Below are 13287 nucleotides of genomic sequence, written 5' to 3' on the forward strand. Positions count from 1 at the left end.
AGCTGGTGAGGTGAGGGTTCGCTTCCACACCCTCACGAGTGAGAGCCCGAGTTGGGCTTTAGAGATAGGAGGACTCGCAGCTCTCCCCCTTCTAGATTGAGTTGTCCGTGTTACAAAAACTCACCTGACTCCATTCCACATTGTTCCTCCTGTGATCCCAGTACGAAAGTGTGGACGCAGCCATAATCTTGGAGTGCAGAGATTCAGAGCCTCCGTTCCACAAATAAGACAGGCGGTTTTGGTGCAATTCTTTGATTTAATTGATTTTACTATCCCTCTAGGAACTTCCTGTCTGCCAGTATATGAGGCCCCATCCATTTCAGCTGGAGAGGGCTGTCCGATAGTTACGAGCCCCTATTATGTAATTAACTTCTAGAACAGCAACAACGGTTGCCCTGATGAGCATCATCACGTGGTTGCTTCCAATCCTGTCTCCATTCAGAGCCACAAGCCCTCGTGATCTGTGAGCTCAGGAGTCTTTGGAAGTGACTGTCAAGCTGCCACTCTTTGTATCTTTCTCCCTAGAAAGTCAGAAAATCCAGTGGAGTGACGTTCACAAGGCATTTTTCTCTTCTTTAACGAAGGTACCTGTAAAGTTGGAAGTGGCATCTGCAAGAACCTTTAAATGAAGCCAGACCTGGGAGTAAAGGCAGGGAGGTAGGGTGTACTTGCGAAGGTACACCCTTCTGGAGGAATTCTTGTTTTATTTTTTTCTCCCCATTTCCCCCAGCATAATGTAAGCAGTGTTTACTAATATTAGTATTTACTAACATGTCATGACGGTTGACCTAAAAAATGAGCTAGGACAACAGGATTAAGGAGAGGCTTAGAGTCAGCAAGCAGTCAGGACCCTCCCATTTACACGAAGCAGCAGACACTCAAGCCAGTGCATTTCTGCCTCTTTTGGAACCTAATGTAACTAGCACTGCATGCAGTGAGGCGTGCTTCCTAAAATAGCAAACATCCCAGCGTTACCATGGAGAGATCTGACGTGGAGGCTAAGGCAAGAATGCATTCTAAACGCCCCAGAGACTGAAAACCTTGCAGGGATTAGTAGCTCAGGCAGCTTCAGTTGACTTCATATAAGGCGATTCTTTTTTTTAGAGAAGCTTTTCATGTCCCCTTCTTAAGCCGATAAATATTGACTCTGAAGACCCATTTGCAAGTCCTCATTCAACATCACTGTCTGTCCCCCAGACATAACCTGTCTCAGAAATAGGTCTTATCAGTTAAGGCAATCATAGTTCTGATCCTTTAAAAGCAGCAAAGAAGGGGCTTCTTTACAACTTGATCAAGACTATCATTCAGTAAAATGCACAAGGTACTTTCAGGCGAAGGAAGGGGAACACACAAATGCATAAGGCTTAGTCTCTGTGTCCCAGACTCTCTCCCTGAAATTCCAGTCCATCCTGTTGCCGGGCTAGTCCTGTGCCATCACTGCTCCAGGTCACAACATTAAGTCCCAATTCTCTAGCCTTTGTCAAACATTAACCAAGTTTTAGTTACCGAGTTCCCTCCTAGGTGGGTGTCTACCTTCCAGTTGGGCCTCCATCCATGTTCTTTGAATGAGCAATGATAGAGATTAGATGCATGAAGAGGGGCCTGATCATTCACATATCCCACAGAACCTTTCTTCTCCCTTTACCTACAGGCTAGCACTGTGTTTAACACAACTTGCAAGGATTTTGATGATGCTGTTTTTTTTTTTTAAATCTAGAGTGCCTTTGTCTCCTCCATCCTAAGACCCATCTCAAGCCATTTTCACCTCCTTCAACTCTGTCAACCCGCACTAACCCATGAAGTCCACGTATTGCATTTAAGTCACTACCATGTGGGTCACCCGTCAGTTCCCATTGCAGCATGCACGCGTTCTCCCCTTCAGCTTAACTAGAAGCTCACTGAAGGCAGAGGAAAGAGATACCGAGTCTGCATAAGTTCTTGCTCATTGGTTGACTAACATATACTTTAAAATTCACTTAAAACCTATGGGCATTTAGTGACTCAAATTTGAAAGTGACTCAAATTTGTGTTTCTTTACTATCTTAAGATGGATTCGGCTGATAACCATAGGGCTGCAACCTGTCGTTAGAACTGGAAATCTGGTTTTAAAACAAGTGTTTCAAAATAATTGTGCTATTAACTAAGGCATAGCATAATTGCTCCTGACTCCTTAAAGATTTCCAACCAGCACTGGGAAATCGCGCATTTGCTCAAGGGGTTACTATAAAACCAATCTGCCTCAACTTTGATATTCTTGCATTTGCTCACCTGCTTTGAATCACTTTATTTATTTTGAATCACTCTGCCAGAATCACTTTATTCCTTTTGGCATAGTTTTTAGTAATTAGAATGTCTACATCCAATGTCATAACTAGGGCAGTGAAACCTAACACAACTGGTTTGGGACATGGGGATTTTCCACCTCACTGATTCTCTTGGAAACTCCCTCCCGGTCCAGAATTAGGTTTTAGAAGCACTGCCACACAAGTGTGGTGTCAGTTCTAAGAGATACTACCTAGTCCCCCAAAACTAGAGGTGAAAATAAAGGCATGTAATGCAAAAGATGACTGGCAGAGTAGTACTTAGGAATCTTGCTCTAAGTGAGGATACAGCTCTCCAAATTCATCAGTTTTGTAAATGCTCCTCATTGATGGGCTTTGCCATTTATCTACAGAATTTCCGATATTTTGCCTGAGAATTTTTTTGAATACAGTTAAGATCATCCTAACTCAGTGATTTTCAAAGTGTGGCTTCCAGAGTGCAGCAGATGCAAGCCTGGGGGATTTGCTAGGAACGCAAAATCCCAGCCCCCCCCCCCCCAGACTAATCTGAACCAGAAACTCGAGGAGGGAAGTCTCGGAAGCCTGCATTTTAGCAAACCCTCCAGGCACACCACAGTTTGAAAATTGCTCTTTTGCTTGTTTCCCTTATACCCCACTATCTCTTCCTCCCTCCGCCCTCCCTCTTTACCTGAGAACCTCCAGCTGATGATCAGTGCCTTGTCAGTTCATCTGCTTTATTTCCTCCTATTACTCAAATATGTGAAATTGTCCAATACTTGTCCTTACCTTTCTGGCTTACTCGCTGTCACAGAACCCCTTCAAGGCCCTCCATTCACTGTAATGGTGACATTTCATCTTTCCTTGTAGCCAAATAGTCCTCCATTGTGTGGCTAAGCCAGCTCCTTACCCAGCCCTGTGAGTGGGCACTTCTATGGCCTAGCTATTGTAAGTAATGCCACAACAAACAACGTGGAGTGTATAATTTTTTGAGTTGATGATTTTGTGTTCTTTGGAGACTTCAAAGTTGGATTACTGGATCATACTGTATTTTCTTTTTAGTTTTTAAGATCAGTCCAGGCCTCTTTCCAAAGTGGCTGTACCATCAACAAGGTATGAAGGTTCCTCTCTCCACATCCTCTCCCACACTTGTTGAGAATCTTTTTGATGTAAGCTGAAAATCATTGTTTAAGTTCACCTTATCTGTTTTGTAAACTAGAAACTGATGGGCAGACAACCGTGATTGAGTCATAGAACCTAGAGGAGACAAGTGCTTGTGAATGTATTGATCTTACTTGAGGGCAAACTGCTATTAATCAAAATTCATAATTTGCAGTCACTGTCCTGACTCTAAGACCATAGAGGGGTTTTGTCTTTTCCCTGTTTCATGCACTTGGAATGACATGGAAGCTGACATCTTTTGCTGAACTGCTTTTATATCCATCCATCCCATTCCATGTACAATTATTTCATTCATTTATTTGCTCTATAAAATTCTGTGGTTAAATATATGCCTTTATTTCTGTGGACAATTGGGTTTTTTACTGTTTGAAGTTGTTATGGCTCACACTGTCCTTCAAGATCTCTTTTTTTTGTAGCCATTACCCTTTTCCCCGCCTTCTTCTCTTACCCTCAGAAGCTTCACTTCATTATCCACTAATTTTTGTAAGTATTTTGCTTTGTTGAATTTTACTTTAACATGCTTTTGAGATTGATTGATGTTTGTGGGTATCACTTTATTCTTTTTTATTGCTGGTTAGTGTTGGATTGTATGCACCAAACACCAAAAGTGTGTTTATCTTACCTTCTTAATTTTTTTTCTAATCAGAAAATACATGTTTATTACAGAAAATGATTGTAGGGTCAGGAACGGACACTGGGCAGGTTTTCTGATCCAGCAGACCGGGTAAAGGAGGAGTCAGAGTCCTCAGTGGCTTTTGCAGGTTTTTTATTTAGATTTACCAGGTACACGGCAGGCAGAGGCGCTGGGGTCAAGTCTTCACTCTGGGCTCTCCGACCTTCTCTCACATTCTCTCTGCTCTTCTCATGGCTCTGCTTCTCTTTCGGCTTCTACTGGCGTCCCCGTGACGCCGCCCTTAAAAGCCCAGTCTCAGCCCAGGTGAATCCCATCTACCTCTGCCCACGCCCTACTCCAGGTGCCCGCCATCAGGCATGCATTCAGGACCGCAGGGTTCCCTCATCTATCCTGATGGCGGGAGGGCAGAAAAGCCTGACATTTTTTCCTTACCCTGCAATGATATAAATGAAAGAAGAAAATCAATGTCCATAATTTCCCTCTCCAGACGTAGTCACTGTTTAATGGCTTGTAGCTCTCCTTTGAACCTTTATTTCATTTTTCACATATATGTTATTTTAAACAGATTGGCACAATTCTTTAACTATAGACTATTTTGTAATATTGGAATATTTTCTAAATTCTTTAAAATTAAAAATATGAATATACACTCTGCTAAAAATTCAGATGATTCATGATATATAAAATAGTCCTGTTGACCCCCCCATTTTGCTCACTGCCCCTATGTAGCCAGTGTTAACTATGTACAAAATCTTGGATGCTGATAAGAACCACAAAATGCTGAATTTATCACCTACCTTTTTTTGTAAGTTTAATTTTTTTATATATAAAAGCTTTGTTATCTATACACCAGTGATCTTGTGGTCGGGATTAAATTATTTTATACATACCAAATGCTCACATTAGAACTAGTTCTAGTGCCATAGTTTCCTATTCACTTTGAGATGTGGTTTTAAAATATTTTCTCTGTGAGTGAGTAGGTGCTATTTTCAAATAGATGGTGAGTGGAAGCCTGGGAGAGCTCTCCCTTGCAGTATGTTGATCTTTACTTACAGCAAACATGTTCTTCAGTGGTGAATTGGCTTTTCTCCATTTGCACTGACACTTCCACACCAAACATTCATATATATTGTCATTAAAGTTTAGAGGCTGTCAGTCCCATGCAAAATCATCATAAGGAATAGTGACTAATACAAAGTATTTAGTTAGGTCCTCAAGAGCACTTTATTTCATTAATTACTTTGTTTCATCAGCGTTTTCCCCAATAGGAAAACAGGGCTTATGCATTGCAAAAGAGGAGGCCTTGATGAATGCCCTGATTGGCACTCGTAGGGACCTTTGAGTCCTTGCTGCTCTTGAGAAGAGTCCTTTGGTCCTTTAGATGGTACAGTGGCTAATGCCCTGGCAGGCAGGGAGTCTGTTCTTGGGTGAGTCTAGAAACTCCTTGCTTCTCTATAAATCACTGTAGATTCCAAAGATTATTATTTAATTTCTTCTGACTTTAAAGCTCATATACCTAGAAGCAGGCAAAAAGTGCAGCTGTTGTGAGTTTTATGCTGCACTCTATGGTACATTTTTTCTTTTAAGCCAGAACATGCATATGTAAGTGAAATCACCTCACCATATTTTTGTAACCTGTGAGGTCCAAAACTCTGAGGACTGTCCTTTTCTCTCATGATGAAGCTACTGAGGTTTTATTTTATGATTAAACAAGAGAAAAATGCAATTTTATGTGTGTGGAGTCCCATTAAGTTTTAAAATTACTTTAAGATAACCCTATATAGTATATCAAGGTAACATTGTTAGCTATTTAATGAGACACACCATTAAAGCACCTGCCCTAAATCAATCTCCTTTAATCTCCCTTAAGTAGTGTGGGGTCATTCAACACCTGAAACTTAACATAATCTTGTAACACAACGTTCCTTCAGTTTCGGGTCCTTGGGAGCTGCCGCTGGAGGCACTTACAGCCCGGGTTTATGAGTCTGGGCCCTGTCCCAGGGATGGGAGTCAGAAATGCAGGCTGCTGCTGCCCTTATTAGTGAAATTTAACATTATTATTGTAAATCATATGCCCATACCATTTTTTACAATAATATTGTTAAAAAAAAAAAAAAAAAAGCCCAGCTCCAGGAACTCCAGGTGATTCTGACTGCTCGACACCCAAAGGTGGGGCGACTTACCTGAAGTCAGCGCAGTCCCCTGCCCTGCGCTGCAGAGGGCGGCGCTCCCTGGCACTGGAGCTGGTGCCCACAGCAGTGGGGTCTTTGTTCTGGCATTTCTCCAGCTTTCCCACCCACCACGGGCCCGCCGTCTCCTGGCCCTGAAAGGCTCCGGTAGTGTCAATCCACCCTCAGGTGTCTGCATTCCTGAAAAAGCCCTTTCTTTCCACTATCTTCACCATCTTGGTTAACCAGTGCGTCGCGTGGTATGTGGAGTTTCTCCCGGGACCGCTTCTGTGCGCGCTCTTCCTTATCCAATAAAGGGAAAAAAAATCCAGGACGGGTGCAGCCACTCCTCGCCCCCAGCATCGCGGGGGAATCACCTGTTCTCGCTCCTGGGTGCTCCGAGTGGCCCGGGGGAGGTCCCCCAAAGCCGAGCCTGCGTCACCCTCGGGCTTATGCACCGTTCTTCGCCTCCCTCCCTCCCTCGGGCGCGCGGCTCGGGCTTTCGGATCCCGGGCCCGGCGGGGCCGGCGCGGAGGTGGGGCCGCGGCGGGAGGCGGCGCGCGCGGGGCTGGGGCGCGGCCGGCCGGGCGCTGAGGACGTGGCACAGCCCGCGGGGCGCGGGGGGCCGGCCCCGCCTTCTCCTCCCCACGCGGAACCGCGGGGCGCCCCGCAGGGCCGGCGGGAGGATCCGGGAGGCGACCTCCAGCCCGCGCGCGCGGCCCGGGGGAGGGGGGCAGCGCCTGTGCCGCGCGCAGCTGCGCCCCCGCCCGCGCCGGGGCCGGCCCCCCGCGCCGGGAGCGGCGCCCCGAGCCGGAGCGGGGCGCGGGCGCGCGGGGAGGGGCGCCCGGACTACAGCTCCCGTCGGGACGCGCGGGCGGCGCCATCTTGCAGCCCGGCCCTCCGCCCGCCCCTCCGCCCGCGGGCCGGGAGGACGTTGGGGACGCGGCGGGGCGGGCGCGGCCGCGGAGGCACCGGCGGGCCCCGATCTCGGCCGCGCCGCGGACACTCGGCATCCCCGGGGGCGCCTGTGCGGCCGCCGCGGCCCGGGCGGGGCTGAGCGCCGGGTACCCAGGCCCGCGCGCGCGCGCGGGGAGCTGCGCCCCTGCGCCCCGGGGCTCCCCGGGCTGTGCCATGCCCGCCCGAGGCCGCGGGCGCGGGAGACGCCGCCGGCCGAGCGCCCGCGCGTGAGCCCCGCCGCCCCGGAGCGCCCCGCGGGGAGGAGGGACCATGAAGGAGGTTTGCAGGATCTGCGCGCGCGAGCTGTGCGGGAACCAGCGGCGCTGGATCTTCCACACGGCGTCCAAGCTCAACCTCCAGGTGCTGCTCTCGCACGTCCTGGGCAGGGATGTCCCCCGCGATGGCAAAGCCGAGTTCGCCTGCAGCAAGTGCGCCTTCATGCTCGACCGCGTCTACCGCTTCGACACGGTCATCGCGCGCATCGAGGCCCTGTCCATCGAGCGCCTGCAGAAGCTGCTGCTGGAGAAGGAGCGCCTCAAGTTCTGCATCGCCAGCATGTATCGCAAGAACAACGAGGACCCGGGCGCCGAGCCCAGGCCCGGGAGCGGGACCGTGGACATCTCCGGCCTGCCCGACGTCAGGTACTCCGCGCTGCTGCAGGAGGACTTCGCCTACTCGGGGTTCGAGTGCTGGGTGGAAAATGAGGACCAGATTCAGGAGCCGCACAGCTGCCACGCTGCGGAGGGCCCTGGAAGCCGACCCCGCAGGTGCCGCGGCTGTGCGGCCCTGCGCGTGGCCGACTCCGACTACGAAGCCATTTGCAAGGTGCCTCGGAAGGTGGCCAAGAGCATCTCGGGGGGCCCCTCCACCAGGTGGTCCACCAGCATTTGCACGGAAGAGCCCGCATTGTCTGAGGTGGGGCCCCCCGACTTAGCGAGCACCAAGGTACCCCATGATGGAGAAAGCATGGAGGAAGGGACCCCAGGATCCTCGGTGGAGTCCTTGGATGCCGGTGTCCAGGCCAGTCCACTCCAGCAAAAGGATGAGGAGCCCGAGAGACGCTCCAAGGAGCTTGTCCAGTGCGACTGCTGGGCGGATGAGCAGGCCTCGCCCCACGGGTGTAACCACAAACTGGAGCTGGCTCTTAGCGTGATCAAAGGGCTGGATTACAAGCCCATCCAGAGCCCCCGAGGGAGCAGGCTTCCCATTCCAGTGAAATCCAGCCCACCTGGGGCCAGACCTGGCCATCTTGTGACAGATGGCGTGGGCTCCGGTTTCCTTAGCAGGTCTTTGAAACCCCTGGACAAGACACCTGTCAGTTATCCCTTGGAGATTTCAGACCTGCAGGAGCTGTGGGATGATCTCTGTGAGGATTATTTGCCACTCCGCTTCCAGGTATACAAAGTAACTGCAGAATAACTACCTCCTCCCTTTCTGAGCTGTCGCCAGCTAGCCTCGGGCACCGCACCGCTTCTGTCCAGGCCAAAGTTAGTAATAGTTAAAAATTAATCCTCTATTTAAAAATTTATCATTTTTTAAATTTATCTATTGAAAAATTAATCATCGAGCCCACTTTTGCTGTACCTTTGGCTTGCGTCCTCTTTAGTAAGTGTGATTGACACTCAATTGCTCTTCAGGTTTTTTGGGTACCATTAGCTGTTGGCCTTGTCAAAATTATCAAAATTGCATGCCTTTAAAATAAAAGGATAGGTTCCTAATTCACTTTACCCTGTGAAAAAGACATTTAATTTTTTTTTATTTCTGGCACTAAAACGGTTTCCTCTAATCTCCTCCCACCTCCCCCTTCTTATTTTGTTTGGTCTTCACTTTTATATTTATTAAGTGTTTTCTCCCATTTTGTAAGGGAGTTAGTTCTCCCAGAACTCTAAGCCTATCATCCCTGGCTATGCCACATATGAGTGAAGAGCGTGGAAGTTCAGGGAAACCCTATTAATCCTCCAATTCTTTAGGGATTCTTTCTGGACAATATTTATAATAAACTAATAGGGCATTTGAGGACTAATGATGACTTGTACATAAAAAGCCTTGGGAATTCAGGTGTTATTTGAAATGTTAAGGCAAAATTTCAGAGCTATGTTTGATATAAAAGAAGGATTCGTCCATTATTGCATATGGTAGAGTTTAATCCCTTATACTCTCGAATTTCTTAATGGCTGGAAGCAGCAGTTGATCTTAATTTGTGTTATTCACATCTGCCTAGTTGATTTCATGCCAGCCTCTTAAATACAGGGACCTGGTGTCTTTTTGTTTCTGCAGTAACATTAGATGCTACTGGATGCTTCAGTTAGTTGTGAAACATCTGGCACATTCTAGTGATATAAATTCTATAGTGGTACAATTACAAAGGTAGGCAAGCTAGAAGATGTTTATGGAGAGCCTGCTACTGGTCTATATCATCCCAGAACTTAGAACTTGATAATAAATGAAATCATTGTCACTTAAATTTTTTTGAAAAGGTCTGTTCTGCAAAAAATTTGTATCACAATAATAATTGAGCAAAAAATTAGAGAAATAATTTAAAATTTGCACACTATTGTCAGAAACACGTGAAAGTGTTGTGAAAAGTTTGTCAGAAAGTTTAAAAATGTATTTTCACTTGTATAAAATACTAAGTCATATGCCTAACTCTCGTCTTTTTCTTTTCTTTCATTGGAACTTCACAGCTAAACTTGGGCTTTACAGTATTTCTGTAACCAGACAAAAACGCCACAAATTAAGCATGGTGTTTGCATATTAGGAGCAGAAAGGAGTCTGGGGAGAATGGATGGAAGAAGCTCTCTCTCCCAGGCCTCCTGCCCGCCCCAAATATGCTCATTATTGTAGGCAGGTGAAGACTTAGAAAATTATAGGCAAAACAGAGGCGTTCTTTTCTCCATATTTAAAAATACTATTTTTTTGATGCCTGGACTTAGTAAATGTTACAGTTGGGAAGGATTTCAAAGATGATTTTCATGCAGTCTTTCAATTTAGAGATAATAGAAGCTCACGGTCTCAATAACTTAGGCCAGGCAGAGCGGAGGATTCCTAACCATATTCAGCCATGAGTGCTCCAGAGAGTAAATCACGTTGCCTGGTGTATACAGAATTAAATAAGTACGGGCCCTAAACGAAGAGGTTTCTTTCTATAACCTGAAGATTCTTTAGGGATTCTTTAGGGTCTTTAAAACAGTACTCATTGCCTCTCTGCTGTTACCTGGCACCCATTCTTTAGAGTTTGTGGGCTAATCAAACATTGAGAGGAAGGAGAAAACTGGGGGTTTGAGGAATCTTGGTGCTTCATTACTTTGCTGCTTTCTCCATTAATAAAGAATGTGGGAGAAAATAAAGTCTGGGTTCAGAGAGTTTGTAAATAAAATGTATATTTTGAACCTCTGATCTATTGTTTATGGGGTTGGCTTTTAAGTGCCTTTAAGGCCTTTGGGCTTTATGGCAAAACCAGAGCTAGGTGGGCAAAGGCAGGCTGGTTTTGTCTATTTCTCTGAATGAGTGTGGGGAAAAACAGAAAGAAATGTAAGATATTTTGATAGTTCTCTTTTTAGTGTATAGAAAGAAAAATCATGAAAGAAAGAAAGACTTACTGCAAATATTTAAAAAAATTCCTCATATCTTAAAATAGTGCGATTGCTCTGTAAGGTCATTTTGATTCCTTTGTTCACCCTTCCTCTAACTCCATCCTCTGTACTATTAAATACCTCCATCAGAGTTCCTCCTGTAGCTCTTCTTTTCCTATCTCCCTTTTCTTTCTTCTATTATTAAAGAACCACAACAGTGTAATTCTTTTACTTGCCGATTTTCCAATAGTAGGCAAATTAATTTATTTGCCCTCTACAAATTTATACCAGAAGACCCGAGGTTGTTCGGATAGCTAAGGTTTGGAAGTGTTTTTCTAGGTGGTGATTTCCTTCTTAATCATCTTGTCCTGAACCAGAAAAGCTGCGACAGGAGGGATGTGGTCCCTTAGTAAATATCAGTTCACTTCTGAACCACGTGCAGCTTCCCTTTCTGTCTAAATTCAAAGAGCAAGAGATCTTTGCTTCGAGCCTGGCAATGCCAGGGCCGGCGCCTGTGTGGCTGCGGTTAACTCGTCCCGCTCATAGCCCAGCTTCATAACCCAGATAAGGCTTTTGAAAGCTGCAGGGATTAGATGCTGGTCAGAGATTAGACTCTAATTTTATACCAGTTGATTGTTCTTGTGTGTCTCCTATTGTTAGGAGGAGGGTAGAAAATTACAGCAGTTTGAGATCTATGACTTGCTATTGTGAGGGTCAGAGAAATGCTGTTAACCCAGAACATCTAAATAATGGCCTTTTAGTTGAAAGACCTTATATTATACAAAATCAGGCCTGGAAGCAATTCTCTTTTCTGATGCTGGGAAACATTTGTCCTAATTGAGTCAAAAGTGACTTACTTTAAAATTGTATTATTATTGCAATGTGATTTAGTAGGTGATAGTCTGGAGAGTAACGCTGATTCAACTAAACAAAGCATTACTGTTTCAGGCTCTAGAAAGTCTTCACAGGAGTGACTAGTTTATGAACTTGGTACTTTACAAGAATTCATTATGAGTCGTACACTAGGAGAACTTTGCTAAAGGTTCTTTGGACAGATTGTTATGTGAAAGGACATTTTTCTGGGATGTGAAATAATAAAGAAGAACAAAACCATCTGCCAGCATTTAGGTCCATATATTACATTTGCAGAATTAGGAATGGCCTGTGATTATTCAGGCCAAACTGGGTTTGGGTGAGACCCAGAATGAAGTCATTCCGTACTCTCCTGTGGCATTCTTTGGTTTTAAAGCTCTTGTTGGATATTATTAAACATCTGTCCAATTATAGGAGACCCTTTAAAGGGTTAGGACTTTGTCCTGGGACTTAGGAGATGGCTGTTTTTGTTTCTTTGCTTTTATTTTTATTGTTCTTGTTCACTTGGTAAACATTAACTTTTGGCCCCTACAGTATTCCTGGTATGAATGTAAGCTTAGGCCATAAAAGCTACAATGCCAACTTAAAGTGTGTTTGCTTTCATTTTCCTGATTTCCTGTGTAACTTTGGACAAATTACTTACCTTCTCCAAGTCTCTACTTCCTCAAATGTAAGATGGGATTGAGCCAGAAGACTAGTTTTATAAAGTCCTTCATGGCTCTCAGATTCTGTGGTTTTAAATAAATAAAGATGACCTCCTTCCCACCATTTTAAATTTAAAGGCATTTTCTTTAATGCTGCTTGTTATAGTTTAAATTTGAAAAATATTTTACTATAGAGCATAAGGAAAAATTGTTTTGCATTGAGGAAGAGGCTCAGTTTTATAGAAAATGCTTTATCAATAAATAAAGGATAAAATTATCAGTTGGAATGTAAATATCTGTTAGAACAGTTACCTCTCCCATATTGCTTCAGGGTAAGGCTCCTGTTATACCCACAACAACAAATATCTCTCTTTTCCTAGGAGTCTGACCTCTTCCCTGACCTCTTTTTCTTCCTCTCTTACCCTCTAGTCCTGTTTCCTCCACTTCTGATCATCCCACGTCTATCCATTTCTCTCCCTCTCGGGCAACCCCGCTGTGACCCAAGGTGCCATTACCTTTTCCCTGTATTACTGCATCAGCTTCCTCGTTGGTCTCCCTGTTTCTGCTGGTGCTCCCCACAATGCACTCACCAAGCAGCGAGCATGATCTTCTCCAGTTTCCTAGGATTGCATCAACTCCTAGAAGCACAGCGGCCGCTTCTCATGACAGTGAGCCCCAGCCTAGCTTGTTCACCCTGCGTGCACAGGTGACCCAGCCCTGGCCCTGCTTGTGTTTCATCTTCTGTCACTGCCTCCTTTGCCCACGAGGCTCTGGCCTTGCTCTCCAGCAAAGCACCCACCAGCACAGCCAGCACTGTGTGGCTTTCCAGCCCTTGAAATGGGACGAGGCCCAGTGGAGATCAGCTGTGGGGGTCAAGTGGACCCCTGGTCTCAAGCCCTAGTGTGCACGCCAGTCTCGCTGGCCTTTCTATATCCAGGCTCCTGTCTGCCCTGGTTCTTCCATCCGCTGCTCCCCTGC

General features: G+C 45.9%; 1 protein-coding gene across 3 annotated transcripts in view; it reads left to right on the top strand.

Moving 5' to 3' along the window:
* The window catches only part of PDE4DIP (phosphodiesterase 4D interacting protein), a 155343-nt gene that overhangs the window by 81796 nt on the left and 60260 nt on the right, over positions 1–13287 (top strand). For 2 of the 3 annotated variants that reach the window (XM_054690875.1, XM_037498187.2), the window contains exon 1: positions 7453–8615. The exons of the other annotated variant lie outside the window; for it this stretch is intronic. In XM_054690875.1, coding sequence (XP_054546850.1) covers positions 7491–8615 — 1125 coding nt within the window. In that variant the 5' untranslated portion in view covers positions 7453–7490. Of the gene's footprint in view, positions 1–7452; positions 8616–13287 lie in introns of those variants that run through there. 3 annotated transcript variants of the gene reach the window in all.

This window comes from Talpa occidentalis, unplaced genomic scaffold (assembly GCF_014898055.3).
Source record: "Talpa occidentalis isolate TD23 unplaced genomic scaffold, MPIMG_talOcc4v2.1 talOcc4.9, whole genome shotgun sequence".
Classification (NCBI taxonomy): Eukaryota; Metazoa; Chordata; class Mammalia; order Eulipotyphla; family Talpidae; genus Talpa; species Talpa occidentalis.